General features: G+C 35.9%; 2 protein-coding genes across 2 annotated transcripts; one reads left to right on the top strand and one right to left on the bottom strand.

Moving 5' to 3' along the window:
* On the top strand, positions 1-18,924 carry LOC123550569 (V-type proton ATPase subunit d-like). Its single transcript, XM_053545537.1, has 8 exons — positions 1-210; positions 7,047-7,218; positions 7,922-8,100; positions 8,703-8,782; positions 9,772-9,849; positions 10,362-10,538; positions 13,311-13,388; positions 15,261-18,924. Exons 1-8 carry the CDS (start codon positions 84-86, stop codon positions 15,420-15,422), a joined length of 1,053 nt encoding a protein of 350 aa, XP_053401512.1. The 5' UTR covers positions 1-83; the 3' UTR covers positions 15,423-18,924.
* Positions 18,925-20,423: 1,499 nt separating this feature from the next.
* On the bottom strand, positions 20,424-23,450 carry LOC123550210 (uncharacterized). Its single transcript, XM_045338644.2, has 3 exons — positions 23,234-23,450; positions 22,357-23,067; positions 20,424-21,168 (listed from the first exon to the last, which is right to left on the bottom strand). Exons 1-3 carry the CDS (start codon positions 23,262-23,264, stop codon positions 20,777-20,779), a joined length of 1,134 nt encoding a protein of 377 aa, XP_045194579.2. The 5' UTR covers positions 23,265-23,450; the 3' UTR covers positions 20,424-20,776.
* Positions 23,451-24,697: the final 1,247 nt, after the last annotated feature.

The raw sequence follows: 24,697 nt of genomic DNA, 5'->3' as shown, positions 1-24,697 counted from the left end.
ATATAAAAGAAGTATCATGTGACAGGAAAACAAATTTTGATCATCTTAATTTTCTATTGATTTTCTGACCATTATCCCAAGCCATGGAGTATCAAGATATGTATTTTAACATTGATCATGGCTACCTTGAAGGTCTTGTCAGAGGTTTTAAGTCAGGAATACTGAAACAAGGCGATTATCTCAATCTTGTTCAGTGTGAAACACTGGAAGGTAAGACATAACGCAAATCTCTTGATTCTGTTCGATTGTTTGACAGATTTTAAACATGTACCATGCACAGCATGTGTAACTTTGGTTAAGATCTGTGAATAAAAATGTATTAATTAGGTTAATTGTGGACAACTGTCAGTGGTGGGCAATAGCTCCCTTGTAGTCCAAATAATTGTACTCGAGAGTTGAATATCGTTACATTATTTTGACTTATCGATATCCGCCTCCGAGTACAAACCAGAAAAGGTAAAGAATGTGGTAGCACTGTCCCCTTCTTTGCATAAGTAACACCCAATAGAATCCGTTGGGCGGGAATTATGTTATGATAATGCAACGGATAATAAAAAGAAATACATACATAGAAAGCCTGTAATTTTTCCTTTTCAATGATGTATATATTACCGAGATTTCTTGAGAAAAATTCAAACTATGGCAGTTAAAAAAATGCCAAGGTTTAACACGAGTGTACTACATATCGGAAAATGGCCGATCACTGGTAAACACATTACTACACGAAGCGTTTTCATTGGTCACGCCTCCGACGGCCATTACATGAAGACGATTGAAACGTTAGAGGTTTAAATTTTTTACAACAGAAACTCTTGATAAATATGTCCTGTTCTTATGTTTTTTATTTACTATTTATGATTTAAAACAACAGGTAAGCAGTTAGGGCTAAAGAAAAATCGTGAATACTGATAAATCGTAATTTCAATTGACCACAGTTTTGATTGTTTCTGGTTGAGACCTCTAGGTAGACAACGTAAAATATCAAAATGTAAAATCGGTCTGCCCGAGGTCTCATTATTTAGACTAGCTCCCTTGTGGCTACCATAATTAATTTAGCTGGACCTGGCAATATGCTCAACCCTTAGGGAAATATTATAGTTTTCCATGAACACTTATTGCGATCATGCCACGAATATCAGGTTAACATGCCGCAAACACTTTCGATACAACTGACACAATGTTCATGGAATGTTAGATAGATGTGCGCGGTATTACCCGTATAACGGTAACCGTGGTACCATCATCCCGTGGAACGATACCGCGGTACCATCGGGGAATACCGGTATTTTATCAACATTATCCCTACTTCTGTTTATTTTTAATTTACATTGTCTATGTAGTTTTCCGTAACAGCAATTGACACCATGCATGATTTTCCGATTTATATCTCTGGAATTCACATGCTACTATTATTAGTTTCCAAAAATAACCACCCAATGGTGCAATTGAACATGTATGATCGACCGCGTGATCCCAAAACAAATCCTTCGAAAACCTCCAGATTATTCCGTATAGATGGATGACGTCATGGGGCGCACTTGTTTTTACTTTGAATCTGGTAAATTCGGCGAGTCCCGGCTTCTTGTTTAAATGATGATAGTTTAAAATATCCCGGTATGTATTTGCATGTATTAAAAAAAGAAATAAATAGTATGGAAAATGTTGAGTCGAAATTTATTATTTTTTGTTTGGAAACAATTTGATAAAGCCTTCATACTATTTGTAAACGTTACTGGTTTATCAATGGTTTATCAGGGTGCGCGAATCGAACTTCAAACAAGCGCGACCTAGAGACAATATGGCGTCTTCCGACGAATACATGCTGGTAAAAAATACTAAGGGTCATTAATCTAACTAGTCATTAGTCAAGTTAATATTCCAATGTATTTTTTTCTTTAGTTCTAGTCAAGTAACTAGTCTTCATTGTTGCTTATAATAAATTAAGCATTTCTGAGAGTTTTTCAATATTTTTATGACCACTACCATAGCTGTAAGTCTTACGATAAATATGGTGGTATACCGTGGTATATACCACGGTAATTAGGAAAAAAACATGGTATACTGCGGTATTTTTTTCGAGGTGGTACCTAGCCCTAATGTTAGATTGGGGTTCACTTTTCACAAGCAAATTAGATTTTCCACAAACTTCCCATGAACAAGGAACAAGTAGCTGTGAGCTTCCCGCAAATAAGTTGCTGCGGTCATCCCGCCAACTAGTTGCTTCAATCATTCCGCAAACTATTTTGCTGTGAACATGCCGCGAACTAGCTGTAAACCATGACTACCAAGCAAAACCTGGCTAGAAATTAATACCGTCAAAATAGCATGCACAGAAAAAGTGCAAAAACAAATAAAGTATTAGGAATCAGGGATACAGATTTATTGAATAACTTTAGCACTGCGACTGTAACAAATTCAAATTGTCAGTGTCTGAACTTTTTCATATCATGATACTTGGTATATTTTGAATTTTAATGATAAGATATGTATGAAATTTAACTGTTAGTTGTAATTTAAGTAAAATTTCATCCCAATGTTTTTCTTCCACTGCTTAGAAGTTGTATGTGTGACTACAAATCTGTCATAGTTTAACTTTTGCATCTTGAATATAAAACTTATGAAGTTAAAATTGTCATTTTTATATTTCCTTTTAGATAATCTGATTCAGTCAGTAAATAGCTATACATAATGCTAATGTTTTTCTGTTTATATATATATGCATGGACTTTATATTGTATTGTAGCTCCAGCTTTTTTATTTGCAGAACTCCTCTTGTTTATTTAGACATATGAGTATAGATATTAAACATAAAGTTTCTGACTTAAGTTATCACAAATTAGAATATATTCCTACCATCCTCTAACTTAGTCTAAGAATCACCATTCACATTTGAAAAATGTCTGCAACGCATACAGACTTCCCTCTAAACATGTCCAAAATATCTAGTTGTAATTAACTTATCAGTCTCATAAGTACTGTGACCTTACAAATAATGTAACAAATTAATTGATCTTCAGATACCTGCTCTTATCAAAGCTCTTCATGAACAGTTTACCAAAAGATTACAATCTTCTAAATTTTTCTCGCAATCATGCCGTACTCATTGGTCTTCCTACGAATATCTCGTGAACTAGTATGAAATCAGTCATGGGTAGCAGTGAATATCCCTCGAATACTTCTTGCGAATAGGTATGTTCACGGCATGTTCACATCTTTTGACCATTTCATAAAGGAACTGTCAGTCATGCTGATAATTTTCTTCATCTGAACAGCTGCCATGCAGATTCTCACCTGAGCCAAAAGCTCATGGTGAGCTTTTGTGACCACTCAATGTCCGTCGTGTGTCGTGTGTCCACCAACATTTTATAAAAAAATCTTCTTCTTGAAAACCACTGGGCAGAATTACACCAAACTTCACAGGAATGATCCTTGGATGGTCCCCTTTCAAAACTGTTCAAAGAATTTAATTCCATGCAGAACTCTGGTTGCCATGGCAACTGAAAGGAAAAAATTAAAAAATCTTCTTGTCTAAAACCGCAAGGCGTAGAGCCTTGATATTTGGCGTGTGACATCATCTTATGGTCCTCTATCAAGATTGTTCAAATTATGCCCCTGGGGTGAAAAGAGGCCCCGTCCCGGGGGTCACAAGTTTTACATAGACTTACATAGGAAAAAACTTTAAAAATCTTCTTGTCTAAAACCACAAGACATAGGCCTTTGATATTTTTTTTGTAGCATTGCCTTATGGTCCTCTACAAAAAAAAAATCAAATTATGCCCCTGGGCTGAAAAGAGGCCCTGCCCCAGGGGTCTCAAGTTTTACATAGACTTATATAGAAAAAAAACTTTAAAAATCTTCTTGCCTGAAACTGAATGGCCTTGCCTTTTGATATTTGGTATGTTGCCTTTCCTAGTGTTTCTCTACCAGAATTGTTCAAATTATGTCCCTTAGGTGAAAAGAGGCCCTGTCCTGGGGGTACCAAGTTTATCATAGACTTATATAGGAAAAAAAATTAAAGGCCTTTTTGTATGAAAGTTTTTTTTGGGGGGGAGGGTGGTGTTTAACGTCGCACCGACACAATTATAGGTCATTTGGCGTCTTTCCAGCTTTGATGGTGGAGGAAGACCCCAGGTGCCCCTCCGTGCATTATTTCATCAAGAGCGGGCACCTGAGTAGAACCACCAACCTTCCGTAAGCCAACTGGATGGCTTCCTCACATGAAGAATTCAACGCCCCGAGTGAGGCTCGAACACACATTGATGAGGGGCAAGTGATTTGAAGTCAGCGACAGGGCCTAGGCCTTTGATATTTGGGGGTACCAAGTTTAACATAGACTTATATAGGGAAAAAAAAAAGATCTTCTTGTCTGAAAGTTCAAGGCCTAGGCCTTTGATATTTGGTATGTAGCATTGCCTGGTGGATCTGTAACAAGTTTGTTCAGATTATGACCCTGGAGTGAAAAGAGGCCCTGTCCTGAGGGTCACTTCTTATAATTATGAGTTATATAGGGAAAAAAACTTATCAAAACAAAAATTATCAAATCATATTTCCTAGACTGTTTAGTTATAATTACCTGATGACCCCAAGCGATTAGGGATCACTTGACTGTGACCTTGACCTACTGACCTACTTCCTTGTTTTTTAAGATACAACCTTGAAATTTGGATGACATGTACAGTTTTGCACACCGATCTTAAAACTGACTTTCAGTTACCATGAATGTGACCTACTGACCTACCTTCTTAATATTTTAGCATCAGTTTGCCATTTGAAACATGTGGCTCATATTACTCAGGTGAGCAATCCAGGGTCATCATGGCCCTCTTGTTTAAGCTAAATGGCTTAACTTTACTTAATTAAATAATAATCGAGGGTTGAATGGAAAAATTTTGTAACTCATAGTGATATGAAATAAGGAAGGAGTTACAACAGTTTAACATTTTTAACATTTAGGGTAATATTCCTGCTTCTGGGACAAAATTTTGAACAGTCAAGCATTGGCTGTCTTATTGACAGCTATTGTTTAATTTCAAGATTAAGATTTTTTATATAAGTTTAATTTAATCATAAATATTTGCATTTCGAGCAATGACCATAAGAACATTTCTACCAGTGGAAAGTTTATATTCACTTTTTTTTAGCTCACCTGTCACAAAGTGACAAGGTGAGCTTTTGTGATCGTGCGGTGTCCGTCGTCCGTCCGTCCGTGCGTCCGTCCGTAAACTTTTGCTTGTGACCACTCTAGAGGTCACATTTTTCATGGGATCTTTATGAAAGTTGGTCAGAATGTTCATCTTGATGATATCTAGGTCAAGTTCTGAACTGGGTCACGTGCTGTCAAAAACTAGGTCAGTAGGTCTAAAAATAGAAAAACCTTGTGACCTCTCTAGAAGCCATATATTTCACAAGATCTTCATGGAAATTCATCAGAATGTTCACCTTGATGATATCTAGGTCAAGTTCGAAACTGGGTCACGTGCCTTCAAAAACTAGGTCAGTAGGTCTAAAAATAGAAAAACCTTGTGACCTCTCTAGAGGCCATATATTTCACAAGATCTTCATGAAAGTTGGTCAGAACGTTCACCTTGATGATATCTAGGTCAAGTTCGAAACTGGGTCACGTGCCATCAAAAACTAGGCCAGTAGGTCAAATAATAGAAAAACCTTGTGACCTCTCTAAAGGCCATATTTTTCATGGGATCTGTATGAAAGTTGGTCTGAATGTTCATCTTGATGATATCTAGGTCAAGTACGAAACTGGGTCACGTGCCATCAAAAACTAGGTCAGTAGGTCAAATAATAGAAAAACATTGTGACCTCTCTAAAGGCCATATTTTTCATGGGATCTGTATGAAAATTGGTCTGAATGTTCATCTTGATGATATCTAGGTCAAGTTTGAAACAGGGTCATGTGCGGTCAAAAACTAGGTCAGTAGGTCAAAAAATAGAAAAACCTTGTGACCTCTCTAGAGGCCATACTTGTGAATGGATCTCCATAAAAATTGGTCAGAATGTTCACCTTGATGATATCTAGGTCAAGTTTGAAACTGGGTCACGTGCCTTAAAAAACTAGGTCAGTAGGTCAAATAATAAAAAAACCTTGTGACCTCTCTAGAGGGCATACTTTTCATGGGATCTGTATGAAAGTTGGTCTGAATGTTCATCATGATGATACCTAGGTCAAGGTTGAAACTGGGTCAACTGCGGTCAAAAACTAGGTCAGTAGGTCTAAAATTATTAAAATCTTTTGACCTTTCTAGAAGCCATATTTTTCAATGGATCTTCATGAAAATTGATCTGAATGTTCACCTTGATGATATCTAGGTCAATTTCGAAACTGGGTCACGTGCAATCAAAAACTAGGCCAGTAGGTATAAAAATAGAAAAACCTTGTGACCTCTCTAGAGGCCATATTTTTCATGAGATCTTAATGAAAATTAGTGAGAATGTTCACCTTGATGATACCTAGATAAAGTTCAAAACAGGGTCACGTACCTTCGAAAACTAGGTCAATAGGTCAAATAATAGAAAAACCTTGTGACCTCTCTAGAGACCATATTTTTCAATGGATCTTCATGAAAATTGGTCAGAATTTTTATCTTGATAATATCTAGGTCAAGTTCAAAACTGGGTCACATGAGCTCAAAAACTAGGTCACTATGTCAAATAATAGAAAAAACGACGTCATACTCAAAACTGGATCATGTGGGAAGAGGTGAGCGATTCAGGACCATTATGGTCCTCTTGTTTTTTTAAATATTACGGTTTATCCCGCCAACCAGTGTATATGCCTGTTTTTCATTGCTTTGGACCTTCTCATCAGTTTGTGTTGTCATGCTTGAATATCCTGCATTACATCTCATACAGTCACTGGTCATATCTGATGTGCAAAATTTTGAGTTTCTTAGCTTAATTGGTAGAGCACAGACTTCCAGTCTTCAAGTCACAGATTGCAAATGTTGACGCAGAGTAAAAATATCTTCCTTCATATTTTTACAAGGTGTTGGTTATAATTTCATTACACAATTGATTTCATTTCTTTTCAGACCTTAAATTACATCTACAGAGCACTGACTATGGCAACTTTCTGGCAAATGAACCAAGTCCTCTCTCAGTTTCTACTATCGATGATAAGCTTAAAGAGAAAATGGTTATTGAGTTCAATCACTTGAGAAACCATTGTTTGGAACCTCTGGCAACATTCCTTGATTATATTACGTAAGTCTAGAACTTCTAGAAACATACTTATTACTTTGATTATATCACATAAGTCTAGAAGTTCTGACAACATTCCTTGACTATATTGCATAAGTCTAGAACTTCTAGAAACATGCTTATTACTTTGATTATATCTTGATTATATCACGTAAGTCTAGAACTTATAGAATCATGCTAATTACTTTGATTACCGTGTATATTACATAAGTCTGAAACTTCTGGAAGCGTACTTAATTATATTACAAAAGTCTTGATTCTATGGCAACATTCTCTGATTATATTGTTGATTTGTTATGAAATGTGACATTAGAGGGCAGAGCTAAGTTTTATATATAAAGCTATATGGAATTCTTCAAAAAAGTTTCTTCTGAAACTGCTGGCCCAATTTTAACAGAATTTCACACAAATGTCCCTTGAGTGATCTACCACAGAGGTGCAGGCTGATCTTGGTCTGCACTGGTCGCAAAGGCAGAATCACTTGCCGCTAGCAGGCTAAAGGTTAATTAAATGATAAGAATATGTTCTAAATTTTCACCAAGAATTAAAGTTTAATATATTATTATGTACATCTCTTTTATTTGTCCTTAATGCCAATACATGTTTTATTGTTCGTTTTAACATGGAGGTTCAGGTCTTGAGAAAGAAAAACTTTTTCATATCAGTGTTGAGAATACAGCTAGAGAAAATTCTTATATTGACACAGGTACAGTTACATGATTGACAATATAATTCTGCTGATTACGGGTACATTACGTCAACGACCAATCAATGAGCTGATACCGAAATGTCATCCCCTCGGCAGCTTTGAACAGATGGAAGCCATACATATTGCCTCTACACCAGCAGAACTGTACAATGCTGTGCTAGTGGACACTCCACTAGGTAAAGTTTTTATAGCCAAGTTATCATCTTTGTTATATAGAATTTTCTCAGGTTCTTTAATAGAACAATTTTGTGTCTGTGCTACCAGACATAATAAACAATACAGTTACAGTCAAATTTTCTGAAGAGACCAAGTCTGTTAAGGGACCACCTGCATGGAGAGACCACTTTTGCAGTTTGTTATTGTGTTGATAAAGAACTATGTTGTATTTAGAGACTATCTGCCCCATTTTTTACCCTTCCCTCAGGAGATCTCTTAATGCAAGTGCTACTGTAATCAGTATTTCTTTACCAAGACGTTTCCTTTATGCTCATTTAGACAGGGTATTGAGTACTTCAATATGTTGTAGCGAGAGATTGTGTAACATCTTCATGCAGAAATATATGGTAAATTGAAACCAGTAAATGCCAAGCATATATTAATATATACCTGTTCCTTATGCACAGTATTATTTTACACCTCTTGCTAAACAATATTTGATAGTTATTATATATTGTTGAAAGTTGGTAAGACAAGGTTGGGTGGGCCATATACTAGTACATTTCCTTTTAAACTCCATCCTTCTGTAGGGCTTAATATAATTGATTGTGTTGAATTTCAGCACCATATTTCATGGATTGTATCTCTGAACAAGATCTGGATGAACTGCATATTGAAATTATCAGAAACACACTGTACAAGGTGAGTTACTTGCATAGTATTACACAGTGGTTAGTGGTATCTGAAAAATGTTGAAGAAGTTTTCTTTAAGATAAATTTTTCTTTAAGCAAAACTGGCTTTGAGAATCCCATAGCTGCCTTTTCTTATACCAACCAGTAGTTAGGTAGTAGACCCGTAATGGTAATTAAGAAATAATAACTTCCCTATTGTGGTTTATCGTAGAATAACCCGTGTTTTGAGTGTTTTGAGTTTTGATGCGTAAGAATATATCACGAAGGCCGTAGGCCTGAGTGATATATTGTTTCGCATAAGAACGAAAAACTCTGGTTATTCTACAAAAAAATCACACTTGGGAACTTATTATTTCGATTCTAACACGACATACTAGTATCAACAGTGTTAGAAAAAATGGTAACTACTTTTTACGACCGTGCTACGCACCTGGATCGGATAACATCATTGCACGCGCGTGGGTTATTGCAGAATAACCCGAGATAGATTTTGCTCTTCATGTATGTAGGTTATTTGCTGGTCGTGTTAAAATCGGTAATATATTATGTTAGTTTACATATATATTCTGGTTCTTTTGAAAAGAATTTCCTGTTATGGTCAAAGGATGCCAAAATCACATTACAGAGGGTACGTAACCTCAGGGAAATAGCCGATTGTCATTATGGGTCCACTACATGAATACCCATATCAATTTATGGAATTAAATGCATATATATATATATATATATATATATATATATATATATATACATATATATATATATATATATATATATATATATATATATATATATATATATATATATATATATATATAATATATATATATATATAAAAGTTTGAATAAAAAGATTTAAACCATTGGAAAAGGCAAAATATTAGGTCATTAACCATGAGGAACAATTTGTGTTATCTGTGTAGGTGTAGCCAGTACAGGTTTTCAGTCAAAATAACATGGAGTTGAGCATAATTTTAAATCAGTGTGTTTGTTTTTCAGGCATATTTGGAAGATTTCTACCAGTTCTGTAAGCAGTTAGGTGGCTCAACAGGAGAGACTATGTGTGAAGCACTGGCAGTAAGTTAAATTGTTTAATAGTTCTGAGGAGCATTTGTGAAGCATTGACAGTAAGATAAATTGTTTAACAGTTCTGAGGAAAAAAATGTTTTCATTTAGCTTCTTGCCCTTTAATATCCTGTCTCCTGCCACCACCAACACACGCACACACACACTCTGCTACCCATCCCCTTCCATCCCCTCACATGCCCCACCAAAATAAAAATCTTTAAATATGCTTTTTCTTTAAATTTTGCTTCCCTCCTCCTTTGATATAGCCCTTCAGGCGTATATTGCCCCACTTGGCGAAGCTCTTGTTATCTAAAATGATTCTGGCATAGCTGCTGAAATATTAAGTTTAAAGAGTACAAGGAATTGACTTAGCTCAAACAAATTTGAAACTACCATAGTATGCAACATCCTTAACACACTTCATCTTAGAAATATAGTAAAGTTGCCGATTGTTTTTAAGTGCGAAAAACGTAACTTTTAAAGCTTCAGACTATATTAAGAGAAAATTTCTTTTTCCACAGTTTGAGGCTGACAGGAGAGCATTTATTATAACCATAAATTCTTTTGGAACGGAGCTGTCCAAAGAAGACCGTGCCAAACTGTACCCAAGGTGTGGAAAACTCTATCCAGATGGTCTAACCTTGCTAGGACGGGCAGATGATCAGGATCAAGTCAGAGCTGTGGCGGAATATTATGGGGTAAATTTTGTGCCATTTTGCTATTCAAAGAATAGGAAGAGCTATTGGACTAACCCATGCATCAGCGTCGTCGTTCCGATTAGGTTAAGTTTTTAGCTCACCTGAGCAACATTTAGCTTGTGTATGCGATAGAGGCTGTATTTTTCAATTGATCTTCATGAAATTTGGTCAGAATGATTTCCTTGATAAAATCTAGGTCAGAATAGAATATGGGTCATCTGAGGTCAAAAACTAGGTCACTAGGTCAAATCAAAGAAAAAGCTTGTGTATGCAATAGGAACTGCATTTTACACCACAACTTCATGAAGTTTGATCAGAATGTTTGTTTGGATGAAATCTAGGTCAAGTTCGAAAATGGGTCATCTGGGATCAAAAACTAGGTCACCCGTTCAGATCAAAGAAAAACGTTGTGTATACAATAGGGGCTGCATTTTACACTGGATATTCATAAAATATAGTCAGAATGGTTGCCTTGATGAAATCTAGGTCAAGTTCAAATATGGGTAAGCTGGGGTCAAAAACTAGGTCGCTAGGTCAAATGAAAGAAAAACGTTGTTCTGTGCAATAGGGACGGCATTTTACACTGGATCTTCATGGAATTTGATCACAATATTTGTCTGGATGAAATCTAATAAAATTTAGGTCAAATCAAAGAAAAGCCTAATGTATGCAATAGGGACTGCATTTTACACTGGATACAGGGTTCCCACGCTTCCTGGAAAACTGGAAAAGTCCTTGAATTTTTCATTTCATTTTCAAGGCCTTGAAAGTACTTGAATTTTAAAGAAAGAGCAAAAAACCTGGAAAAAGTCGGGATTTTGTTCTTTCTGTATTCTCACAATATTGCCATTGTACATAAAAAGCAAACATATTTAAATAGAGAAACACCGGCATTGCTATCCCTGTGTATGCATTAAGGGCTGCATTTTAGACTGGATATTCATGAAATGTGATCCTGCCGATTGTTTTGATGAAATTTAGGTCGGGTTCAAATATGGGTCATCTTGGGTCAAAAAATAGGTCAGCCTGTCAAATCAAAGAAGTACCGCATCTCAGTAACCACTGGTGGGAATGGATTGAAACTTCACACACTTATTTACTTATTTACTTATTAAACTGACTTACATTGCTCAGGTTCCATAACTCTATTTTGCTTTTTTACAAAAAAACAAGCTCATCTGATTTTTTGAAAAAAAAAATGATGAGTTATTGTCATCACTTGATCGGTGTTTGGCATTGGCATTGCCTGGTTAAGTTTTATGTTTAGGTCAGCTTTTCTCCTAAACTATCAAAGCTATTGCTTTAAAACTTGCAACACTTGTTTACCATCAATAGCTGACTCCGTACAGTAAGAAACATAACTCCATCCTGCTCTTTGCTAGAATTATGGCTCCTTTTGGACTTAGAAAATATCAGATTTCTTGGTTAAGTTTTGTGTTTAGGTCAGCTTTTCTCCTAAATTATCAAAGCTATTGCTTTAATACTTGCAACACTTGTTCACCATCAATCAGTTATTCGCCATTAAAAGCTGACTCTACATAGCAAGTACTGTAACTCTGCATTGCCTTTTGCAAGAATTATGGCCCATTTTGGACTTAGAAAATCATGGGTAGGACAATATTTCTATTATACAGAGACAAAAAAGTCAGGTGAGCATCTGCACCCGCAAGGTGGTGCTCTTGTTTGATTTTTAGCTTGACTATTCAAAGAATAAGTAGAGCTATCCTACTCACCACGGCGTCGGCGTCGCACCTTGGTTAAGTTTTTCGTACCAGTCCACTTTTTGACAAAACCTTTTGAGATAAAGCTTTGAAACTTTCAACACTTGTGTACCATCACCATGTCAAGTTGTAGGCAAGAGTACATAACTCCATCAAGGATTTTGGCTGAAATATGGCCCCTTTTAACATTCAAATTGTGGTTAAGTTTTTCGTACCAGTTCATATTTTGTGTAAAATGTTTGACATATTGTTTTAAAACTTTTATCACTTGTTTATTATGAAAGTCACTATCTGTAGGCAAGAGTACATAACTCTGTCAACTATTTTTAGCTGAATTATGTCCCTTTTTAGACTTGGAAATTGGTTCAGTTTTCGTATAAGTCCACCTTTTGTCAAAACTATTTGACATGTGGCTTTGAAACTTTGAACACTTGATGAGATTTCCATCTGTAGGCAAGAGTACATTACTCTGTCAACTATTTTGGCTGAATTATGGCCCTTTTTGGACTTTTGTTGGTTCAGTTTTCATACAAGTCAATGTTTTGTCAAAACTACTTGACATGTGGCTTTGAAACTTTGAACACTAAGTCTTGTTTATCATCATGATTTCCATCTGTGGGCAAGAGTACATAACTCTGTCAACTATTTTGGCTGAATTACGGCCCTTTTTGGACTTGGAAATCAGTTAATTTTTTCATACCAGTCCATATTTTGCCTAAACTATTTGTCATATGACTTTGAAACATTGACCACTTGTTTACCATCATAGTTTACATATGTAGGCAGCACTACATAACTAGGAAAATGACTTTAGCTCAGTTATGGCCCTTTTTTGACATAGAAATTAGTTAAGTTTCGCATACCATTCCATATTTTGTCTAAACTGTTTGATATATGGCTTTGAAATACCCATACTTTGAATAGTCTAGCCCGCTGTCAACAGACAGCTCTTCACTCTTGTTTGAAATTAATATTACTGACCTTACAGACAGCTTCTACAGTCTAAAATTTCAACTTGCCTGACATCTATTCTGTTTATTTTTTACCTCAGGAATACAAGGAAATGTTTGATGGTGCAGGAAACAATCCAGGGGACAAAACTCTTGAGGACAAATTCTTTGAACATGAGGTAATCACAGTTTCTTGCATACTGTTGTAGGTGCCAGCACTCTCTATTCACGGCATGTAGGATAGCAGAATATTAGAGGCAGTCAGACAACTGAATTCCAATATTTTCATGTATTTTTGAGATTTTTTTTTTTTTTTGTGGATCTTGTATGAATATATTACAAATCAGCAAATGAAAATGAATATAAGAATTAATTTTCTTTAATATGGTAAAACTGATTAGTTTACAAATTACTTTCTGGTCTTCTAAACATGCTGTTATGTTTTATTCAAGTTCTGGTTTGCAAAATGTTGCAAAGAAAAAAAAACCTAGCTAGATGCACATGTCTTAAATTTGGTCACTCTGAATAGCCTTACAAGTTACAGGAGACATTTGGTTTTAGATCAGTAACTAGAGAATGTTTTTGCCCACAGTAGTAAGACATCATAGGATAATTGCTTGTGATACTGAATACACTTTTTTGATCAGTAACAAGAGAAAATTTGGACCTACAGCAGTCAGACTTAATGCAATGGTTTCCTGTGGTCACAAAATGATCCCTATTGTTTTGAGCATCAGCAGACTGAAGGCCAAGGTCACAGTGACTTGATCTCAAGGTTGAAAACATATGAGCTGCGCCATGAGCAAATCAAAATAGTGCGTTTGCGACCAGCATGGATCCAGACCAGCCGCGCAGTCTGGTCAGGATCCAAGCTGTTCGCTAATGGTTTCTCTAATTGAAATAGGCTTTGAAAGTGAACAGGATGGATCCTGACCAGACTGCGCGGATGCGCAGGCTGGTCTGGATCCATGCTGGTCGCAAACGCACTATGTTGGTTTGCTCATGGTGCGGCTCATATCACTATCAGATCCCGGGGAATGCTTTAATCTAGGACTGTAAAACTTCAATGGATGATTGCCTCTGCTTAGAAAGTGACTACAACTGTTTTGGGGTCAGTAGATCAAAGGTCACCGTGACCTTAAAACTGAATATGAATTCTTAACAACAGATGGAGAATATATGGGCCTACGGCCACCAAATTTCATAGACTGGTGGTCTATGGTCAGTGTGTTGTTATGGAGACCACTAAGTCAAAGGTCAAGGTCAAGGTCACAGTCACATTTAGACTTATAGGGCTGGAGAAAACTTGGCCTTTTTGTGATCAAACTTCATAGCATGATTTTCTGTGGTCAATAGGTGACTACTATTTTTCATTGATCAAAGGTCAAGCTCATAGCAAACTTGAGAAGAAAATTATATACCCACTTACCTCGGTCATGCCATCATGGTGCATGTGTTGTACAAACAGCTCTGTTTCCACCAGTGTCCCACTGTCAGACTTGGAATGTTGCCAAAGAGGTTTAGTGTCTTCTAATCCCTCATCAATATTAATTGTTTTCCTATCATTCAGTAAGGCTTATTGTTACAATTCTTTAGTTCTTGAGTCTTGCTGATATATCATAAGGTATTAATGTCAGCTTTTCTAAGAACACTGAATTGATTTTTATTGGGTTTTGTGTATCGAAAAATGAATACAATGTGAGGCTGTTTTCATAAATATGGGACAAGAATCAAAGCATTCTGTTATTTTAAGACAAGATGAGGTATGACATTGCATTTCTTGTGAAAATATTTAGAGTAGTGTAAAGTATATTGTCAGTTAGGTAAAAATTACACAATTATGTTGCCCTACTTTAAAATCTCTGTTATGGGTAAATATTTCATGAATTATTTCGGAAATCTTGTATACTGTTGAAGGATGTAAAATTTTTACTGCCCTGTCATTCAATATTTTTGTGGGACTTGTGATGAAAACTATTTGTCAGTTGCTTACCAGTAAATTTTAGACTGTCAATATGAGACATTAATTGAAAAATAATTGTTTTAACTAGGTGAAACTGATGAAGAACTCCTTCATGATGCAGTTCCAGTTCGGAGTGTTCTACGCATATGTCAAACTGAAAGAGCAGGAGAATCGCAACATTGTATGGATCGCAGAGTGTGTGGCACAGCGACATCGCGCCAAAATTGACAGTTATATACCCATATTCTAGCGCTGTGTCCAGTATAGATTGCTAAACTCTTTTTTATAAGATTCCGCAAATATTTCTAACAGTGAAGTATGTTAAAGTAACATAAAACTTTGAAACAAAAAATACACAATTTATACACAGATCATTTACATAAACATACTAATGATAAAATCATAACTGATGTTGTTTGAGAATCTGTGCTGGTCATAAAAACAGAATGTATTTAGTTAAGGAGAGGTAAACACTTTCACCAATCAAATGGATTGCATCCTTTCATTTTTCCTGGAAGAGACAGAAAACATTGCCAAAATATGCAATACTAAAGAAACGCCTACAGTAGGAGAAGGAATAGAAAAGAAATTAGTTGAAAAGACTTGAAATAGAAGTGTTGACAATAAAAAAGTACTGTATTCTTTCAATGCACCTAATGATGGTTTCTTGGAAAATTTAGTGTTGAGTTAAAATTGCCATCTTATATCTAAAGCTGATTTGTTCCTTTTCATGTTTATTACATCAAGGAATATTGTTGATTTTCAAACTGTGTTGAGGTCAAGAAATACAATGTATACTGTGAAATCATTAATATTCGTGGGGAATTAATTTTCGTGGATTTCGTGGTTGAGTTAATCCACGAAATTTAATCCCAACGAATAAGTGGAATTCCCATTCATTTTATGTTCAAAAGTTGTAATCCAGGAATTCATATCCCCACGAATCTGCCATTCTGACCTAAACCACGAAATTTCATGCCCACGAAATTAAATGATTTTACAGTATAAGGTTGTTGTTTTTCATCTTTAATGCAAGAAATAATGTAAACATAGTCCAAAGGACTTTATGGTAAGGTAGAGGGATTTATCATTTTAAAGGACTCTTATAAAGAATAAAGTCCGACCAGGACAACTATCTTGTAAATATATATAATAGTCATGACAAAAAATTATCATAGAGACTCTTTAATGTCAAACGAAGCGCGATTGATAAAATCAACTTCTAGTCATGTTGAAAATTAATGCATGTTGATTTTTGTATTTGGAGACTGATTTTAACAATTCCTTATTAAATATAATGAAAAAAGTGGTACTGTCTTAATTCCTTCTGGCTTCTGAAGAGGGACAGTGTTAACATATTTCACAGCTCAGTCTAGTTTTTGATGATATAATCTGATATGACCCTTGTTGACTGTTAATAACATTCCAACTAAAAGTTTAGGATTTCGTGTAATCCTAACCCTATTTTATTCCCCTAAGCTCTTCATCATTGCTACACTAGCTTACTATTTGTGACTTGTTCTTGTAACATATTTTGACTTCTATGTGAAATGTACAATATTGAGTTACATAGATAATACTATATTAGAAATCCATGGGCTTTGCAAAAGTTGAAAAGCTGCTGGTGAAACTGGTGTAATTGTTCGTCTAGAGTATGATATAGCTTTGTATCGACTTTAAAGTTTGTGAGAAATGATATTTGGCAATGTGTAAAACTGTAATTTAGAGCTAGACTTTAACCTTAGTGTAAGTTTTCAAATTTCCAGGACGTCTATACTGGCATTATTAAAATAACTTTGCTGTCATATATATTCATGAAAAGTTTGAAATATAACATTTTGTTTATGTTGAAGAAGAATAGAAATACAACTGTGAACCACTTTATGGAATTAACAAAGTAGAATTTCAAATACACAGTTACTTGTGTGAAATTATGTATCTGTATGTCAATTGGCATGTGTTATGGTGAAAGTTCTGTATATATACTTTACACAATATAAAATGCAAGTTTCGTAGTGTTGGCCCTGTGTTCACAAACCATTTTTCGCTCTCAGCTGAGTTTGATTTTGAAATTTTGATATCAATTTTACTAAAACTTCAAGGTTAAATTCCAACTGAGACTGACCATCAATACTGAATAGTCACTTGAATAAAGTTATTAACTTAAAATTTTGTTTTAAACATGCTATTTAGATATAAATGACAAATAAAGTTTCATTATCAAACTCAGCCGAGACTGAAAATGTTTTGTGAACACGGGGCCAGGTAATGTGAAAATATTGGCTTTTGGCTGGGTGTGAAATTTTCATAATAAATTACTGCAGTACATACTGGTGTCATATTACATATAATCAGATCTGCTACTGATTCTGTTGTTTATTCTGTTGATGTAGACAATATAAAAAAAGGTTTTAAGCATGCAGAATCAAAATAAGTAGTTTTATTTTATGCTTTTCAGTGAAATACTATTAAAATTTAACTGTGAAGTAAAATTGATATTTTCTTTGTTTCAAACAGTAAAAATATCAATTTTATTTTTCACTGGTATGGAACTACACTTGAATGCTTTTGAATATGAATTATATGTAATGGTAAATTCCTTGCAAAATATGCTTCAGTAAAGATATAGATGCAACACTCGTGAAAATATTAAATGATAGTGTTCACTTGGTGAAATATATTTCGATTTTACACTGAAACAAACAAATATCCTCTATTTAACCCTTAGCCTGCTGGCGGCAAGTGATTCTGCCTATGCGACCAGTGCAGACCATGATCAGCCTGCACATCCGTGCAGTCTGATCATGGGCTGCACTGTTCGCTATTCAGTCAGTAAATTTTCAGTGAACACCCCTTCGAATATTAAATGGTATTGCCCAGATTGAATGATGGACCAGTCAATTTTAGAAATTTAGCAGGATAAGGGTTAAAACTTAAGCAATCCAAGTATCTCAAGAAGTTGTGTTAGGTATAATAATGTTCTGTATAACCAAGACAATTGTTAGTTAGTGAGATAAAACTACAGATAAGAATCTGATAAAAAAAAAAATTGTTGTTCATATTCCGAATAAGTCAATTCTTTATTGGCATATCCAGGGTGCTCAGCCTATGTGACTTTTGGATATCCTACACATGGATAAAATATCCTGATTCATGTGGGATTTTGCCTACCTGAGATTGATGTCTCCTTACTTTTTCGTAAACACTTCACCCAGCCACAAAAGTGTGTACGTTATCTACACAGTTTGTCCAAGAAGATTAGTTGGGCAAAGTGTTTGAGAAAAGTACTGAGAACTGATGGTAGATACTTTTTGCAGAGGAAAGCATTTATTTTACTGTCTTTGACACACTTTATGATATGAAAATCCGTCAAGTAATAAGGAAAATAGGAGCAAAATATTACCTGAATTGAGACATTTTATTCTGTGTACAGTATCCAAAAGCCAACTGGGTTGGCCACTCTGATGTTCAGGTGCAAAATTATATTATAATTCTCCTTGCTTTCTTAATTATCAGGTCTACTGTAAAAACACAGAAGTAAAATCTATACAAGAAAATAGAATCCATATATTAAGTTTAAAAGTTCATGTTAAATTTTAGGTCAGAACTTGTTATTTGTGGTGTAGGGTAGATAGGAGCCAGTTTTTGTTGTGATAAATTACACATTTTCTGTTTATTGTTTAATTACAAGATATTGTAAATGTTTCATTTTACAAAATATAATATATGGAATAAATGAACAAAAAAGAAAATAGATGTTTTCTTCATTTGGCTTTAGATGTGATAAGAGTTTTACAGTGTTAAAACGTTTAAACTCGTGTATGCCAGAAAAAAGTTAAAGGCACTGACCTCCAGATTTTGGCTAAAAATGATCTTTCTTTAAAATTGAAGTTTGGTCATATTATGAACACAAGAACATGAGTTTTTGTTTCTAAACTATGTTTAAAATGCTAAATCAAGAAAAAAACATGCCCGAGTCGGGAATCCAACCTGGGCTGCCTCGGCAATAAAAACTTCCAGTTGTCTTGCCCAGTACACCACGGAGGAACACGTACCTAGCAACCATTAAATATGTAGACTTAGAATTAAGGCAGTTTTCCTCCGTACCCCGTTACAAATACTTTTCAATTTTGAATTGAAAAATAAGTAAAAACTAATTCTCATGTGTCTCTATAACATAATCTGTCAGTAACTAAGTTTCAAAGCCTTCATAAGAAATTTTGCAATAATTGTCTGATATCTCAAAGTTTTCTTTTCTTTTGTCATACGATCTGTAGGTCAGTGCCTTTAATAGAACTATATTTTCAAAAACATTGGCTACAATAATCTACAATATACTGTTACACTATGATTCCAAAATTATGATGTGTATAGCCAACTGTAATTAAAGTACCGGTAAAGTAATATTATCAAGGACGTAAGTATCTACGTCAGTTTTCGTCCTTGATTTTATTAATCAAGAGATTCCATATGAGCCACGCCATGAGAAAACCAACATAGTGGGTTTGCGACCAGCATGGATCCAGACCAGCCTGCGCATCCGCGCAGTCTGGTCAGGCTCCATGCTGTTCGCTAACAGTTTCTCCAATTCCAATAGGCTTTAAAAGCGAACAGCATGGAGCCTGACCAGACTGCGCGGATTCGCAGGCTGGTCTGGATCCATGCTGGTCGCAAACCCACTATGTTGGTTTTCTCATGGCACGGCTCATATGGACCTTGTTAATAGTCCTTCAGTGCATGTGCTGGTCCAAGGCTGAAAGCGGGCAGTACAACTGTTGGACAAATACTTGGCTAACATGAAACCACATGTTTAATGATAACTTTATTGCGCAGTCCCGTATTGGCCCTTTTTTATACGCCCTAAGGGATGTATTATGTTATGACGCCGATGTCCGTCTGTCTGTCCGTCCGTCCGTTAGCAATTTCGTTTACACTTACAACCTCTGTAACTCTTGAAACCCTTGAAGGAGTTCGGAGAAACTTGACACAAATGTTTACCACATTGAGACGACGTGCATAGCACATGTTTCGGATTGCTCACTTCAAGGTCAAGGTCACACTTAGGGGTCAAAGTTCATATGACTTTGAATCGTGTCCGCTCTGTAACTCTTGAACTGCTTGAAGGATTTATTAATGAAACTTGGCACAAAAGTTCACCACATGGAGACGACGTGCAGAGCGCATGTTTCGGATGGCTTGCTTAAAGGTCAAGGTCACACTTAGGGGCCAAAAGTCACACCTTCGGGCGTATATTGCTCTGCATTGCGGTGCTCTTGTTAACCAAATGAAATGCTTCGACCCAGTATTGTTTCGTTCCTGGTATACTACTATGGGAACAGTGAGTTTGATGTTGGCCAAGTCTGTTCATGTGATATGCAGCTATGTCTTTTATAATGTCCAATATTGCACATTTGATATTGCATAGTTAAGTGATAAATGCATATTATAATGATAATGCATAGACTAATTTGCTACGTTTGTTATCAAATAAGTTCGAATTTTTATTGAAACATTAGTTAGCTTCAACATCAGCCTAGTGTTGTTCCAAGTGTATTCTCTTTAATTGTTACAGTTTTGATTTAAATACTTGATCACTTTCAGCTGTTAGTCAGCAAGAATGTAAAACTTCGAGCCCGGGCTGTCTACGAATGTTACCGGGGTGTCATCATAAATAGCGCATGTTTGGACCCCTTTTGTGCCTGGCGCACCAACAAGCACTGACACGCAACCATCAACACGCATACAAAGCCGGGTACATACTTTTGTTTCTGTAACATTAAACTGTCCAATCAAATCGTCATTAAGTGACGGTCTTTTATCACGTGACATGAGTTTAAGGTAACCGCTATTCCGTCCACTGTCCTGAAGACTGTTCTGCAGGAGAAACTGTTGCCATAGTGAACCACGTGACAAAACTGTCAAGGTTACCAAGGAACCATCGTCTGAGGACGGACGATCTGCCAGACACCATTGACCATCGTTAACTTCGAAGTAGTCTAAATAGAGACAAAAACTAGCAGACGACATTTGACTTGATTAAAATAACATCTGTAAGAAGAAGTATAGAAAGCAACCAAGCAAAATAAGGGGTATAAAGAAATGAACAGCATCCCTCATGCTTGAGAGGAACTCTATTATAGAACAGTAAAATCGAATGTACTCCATGACCCCAAAATGACCAGAAAATATGACAACACAACACCGAAAACTTGTAGAATAATAATAAACTGACTTCACTGTTTCTGTGTGCTGCAAACTAGTAATATTCTGTATTACTATAGTCGATTTTCATTTAATTTGATGACTAGAAAGATAAAAAATTATTGAGAATATAAATAATTACATCATATATAGATATTTGTGGGCAAATTAGGTCAGAGTTATTCTCACAGTTCAAGAAACTGGATAATTAAATTTATCTTTCAGTTAAATTTCCGCTACTGGTAGAAAGATCAAAATGGCTTATATCATTCCTTTGAAAAGAGGGAGAACATTTTTTAGCAAAATGTTATATGTTCTAGCAATTATTCAAATTAGAAATTGCTGCTTTTCCCGCCATTTTATATTTTAAATGTGCCTATGCAACTTTTTAAACAAAAAATCATCCGGGAATGCTATAATTTCTTTCTCTTTCTTTTAAGGCTATTTCACATGTACACCGAACCGAACCGGAAAAATAGTAGAATGCGTTATAATCAATGGGTCATTTCGCATATCAAAACAATAAACTGCGCCGAACCTAAAACACGCACGAATTGAAATCCTAGTTTTGTTGCCCGAATTCGGAGTGTCACGTTTACCACAAGTTTGTCGACTTTTTCTTTGCTAATGCAAAAAAAAATCTGTTAGAAAATCGTCCAGGATTTTGAACAAGCTTTCGTTATTCCCCAAATTCGGATCACATGTACTCATTTTTTCTCGGCCGTCGAGTTCTGAACTTTGTAGCAGTAACATGTCATTATAATCTATATTAAGGTCATTCCAAATATGCAATGTTTCTACGATTTTTTGGCCCACAGATTCAGATAAAAATTCGGCGAATATATGAAAGCCCTTACTGATACCGAAGCAGGAAAAAATGCTATCGGTTCGCTAAATTGGTTCGTTTCGGTGTACGTGTGAAATGGGTTCGTTTCGGTGTACCTGTGCATACACTTACTTCTACAGTAAACTATTGTACTTACAGTCATCCTGCGTCTTCCAGTTCTCAGGTTTACAGCGATTAAGAATATCCTCCTGATTGTTTTCGCTGATCACTTTGTCATACAGTTGAACACATGCAAACTGTCCATTGTATAAAGCTTCGTCGTCGGGATCTTGTGATTTGCCAATTCGGAGTTTTCCGGTATGCGGGAAACTGATGACGTCTGAAAATTCATCATCTTCATTGTACATTTCTACACCATCTTTGTACACAATTATTCGTCCGGTTGGAAATTTTCGTGATACTGTCACGTGGTTCCATACTCTGGGTGTGAGAAAGTTCACGAGGTACATCATCCCTGCGCTCATGCCATATTCGTCTCGGAAAGAGACGAGGAACGTGTTGGCTAGCGTTCGGATTCGCAAGATTTCGCGGTCTTCAGACTGGTAATGTATTAATGTTCCGCTAATGTCAGCTTCGTCATTATGCGGAAAAACATACATTGATATCGTAAGATCCCGAAGTGGTGCTGTTCCTTTAAGATTCACGTCAAAGCAGGAGTTATCTTCATCCTCAATATCAAGAACAGAGTACGGTAAACCTTTTGGGCCATCTACGAATGAGAAACACTTTTGGTCTTCGTCGTGAATTACGTCTTGTGATCCTATGACGTCACGGTACAGAGACACATTTGCAAGAGGCCACACGTACATCGGGTCACTGCATACCGCGACCAATGGCTGAAGCACACCTACGAACATAAGGAAAATGAGGTGTAAAATTAATTACAGTGAAAATACATGTAATTTGACAAGCAGAACAATGGTTTCTACGGATGACTACACTCTTGTTATAAAAACGAAAAATATTAACATCAGTCCATTTAAAAAAATCCCATAAAACTAAAAAAAAAATACCGATCAAAACTAAATTCCAGTTTGACATCATCTCTCGTCGTTTGACTGTCTGAAACTAATTGATGTTGACATGCGCAAAGCATCATCGTTCGGGATCTTGCAAAAATGAAAAGAAATTCTCTGGGCCTGTTTTCCAAAGAAAATATTCCACTTGAAAGAGACTCGACAAAGTAATCCTCTTACAGAGACGGTATAAAGCGATCCATTCTATTCTGTCTCTCGGCGACTTGGATAATGGTGCTTATTAGTTATGAGCTGAAATGTGATACTTTGAGTTCTTTTATCATTTACGTTTGAAATAGAAGCACAAGTCGTTAAAATAAAGCATTTTATGACTATGCATTTGCAGATTTTTTTTTGAATTATACACTGAATACATCCTTGTCTAATAATAAAGCTAGATTGTCTTTTAAATATGTCAATGCTCGTCATTAACAATCCTAAGTCCCATATATGCATCCTGTGCGTTTTAGAAACATTTCAAATATCATGTCTCATAAATTAATTATTAATCTGTTAAATGTACTAATAAACTTTGATAATGTGGCAGTTGACCCCAATACAATCGACACTGTTTATTTTCCAATACAGGTAAATCCAACGATTGCTTTACAATAGATCTGTGACGGATTATCTTTGAACACCCCTGCACTTATTGGACTCAACTGCCACATTATCAAAGCTTATAAGTATTATCTGATATAGCTTGCCTTTTAAAACCGAACATTCTAAAAATAATTACACTCAACAAAATTCCTAATCGGTCAGTTTATGTTGTATTACTATTTTGTTAATTATGCATGTATTCACACGAAATTTTACATACCGACATTTGAATAGGTACTACAGCTAATTCTTGCATGTCGGACATGATTTTCCCGTGCTTTTCCGGTGCTAGAATATAAGAATCTTTCACTGGTTGCGGGTAAAGATGGGAATATCCGGCACGAAGGTAACTGTTTAGGCGGTAACGAGGCTCCTGTCGAGTTACCGCCTAAGCAGTTACCCTCGTGCCGGCGGATATTCCCATCTTTACCCGCTGCCAGTGATTGATTCTTTTTCTTGCATGCCTTATTCTTCAATTTGTAGACGATATAAAGAAAAACGAATGTTTTTCTTTTAAGGCGCTATTTTGTTATAGTAGTGTATGAATTTACGCATTCATTCATAAATTATAGCACGTGAGTCATCTTTCACCCCTGGGTGTAAGGTATGTTTTTTCTAGCACCGGAAAAGCACGGGAAAATCCTGTCCGGCATGCAAAAAAAAAAACACCTCTTACACCCCAGGGTGTAAGATGACTCACGTGCTATAATTTATATCTTCTACAAATTGAAGAATAAGGCATGCAAGAAAAAGAATCAATCACTGGCAGCGGGTAAAGATAGATATGTCCGGCACGAGGGTAACTGTTTAGGCGGTAACTCGACAGGAGCCTCGTTACCGCCTAAACAGTTACCCTCG

The sequence above is a fragment of the Mercenaria mercenaria genome, chromosome 6, assembly GCF_021730395.1.
Source record: "Mercenaria mercenaria strain notata chromosome 6, MADL_Memer_1, whole genome shotgun sequence".
NCBI classification, from domain to species: Eukaryota; Metazoa; Mollusca; class Bivalvia; order Venerida; family Veneridae; genus Mercenaria; species Mercenaria mercenaria.
The sequence above is the reverse complement of the archived record's forward strand: the minus strand, read 5'-3'. Positions and strand labels throughout refer to the sequence as shown.

What these genes read in the sequence shown, in the direction of transcription:
- LOC123550569 (XM_053545537.1), top strand. Translation starts at nt 84, where the DNA reads ATGGAGTATCAAGATATGTATTTTAACATTGATCATGGCTACCTTGAA. An exon ending in CTGTGGCGGAATATTATGGG is followed by an intron (nt 10,539 to 13,310) that starts GTAAATTTTGTG and finishes TTTTTACCTCAG; the next exon opens with GAATACAAGGAAATGTTTGA. An exon ending in ACAAATTCTTTGAACATGAG is followed by an intron (nt 13,389 to 15,260) that starts GTAATCACAGTT and finishes TGTTTTAACTAG; the next exon opens with GTGAAACTGATGAAGAACTC.
- LOC123550210 (XM_045338644.2), bottom strand. Translation starts at nt 23,264, where the DNA reads ATGATGTCAAACTGGAATTTAGTTTTGATCG. An exon ending in CTGGAATTTAGTTTTGATCG is followed by an intron (nt 23,068 to 23,233) that starts GTATTTTTTTTT and finishes TTATGTTCGTAG; the next exon opens with GTGTGCTTCAGCCATTGGTC. An exon ending in CTGGAAGACGCAGGATGACT is followed by an intron (nt 21,169 to 22,356) that starts GTAAGTACAATA and finishes GTCTCTATTTAG; the next exon opens with ACTACTTCGAAGTTAACGAT.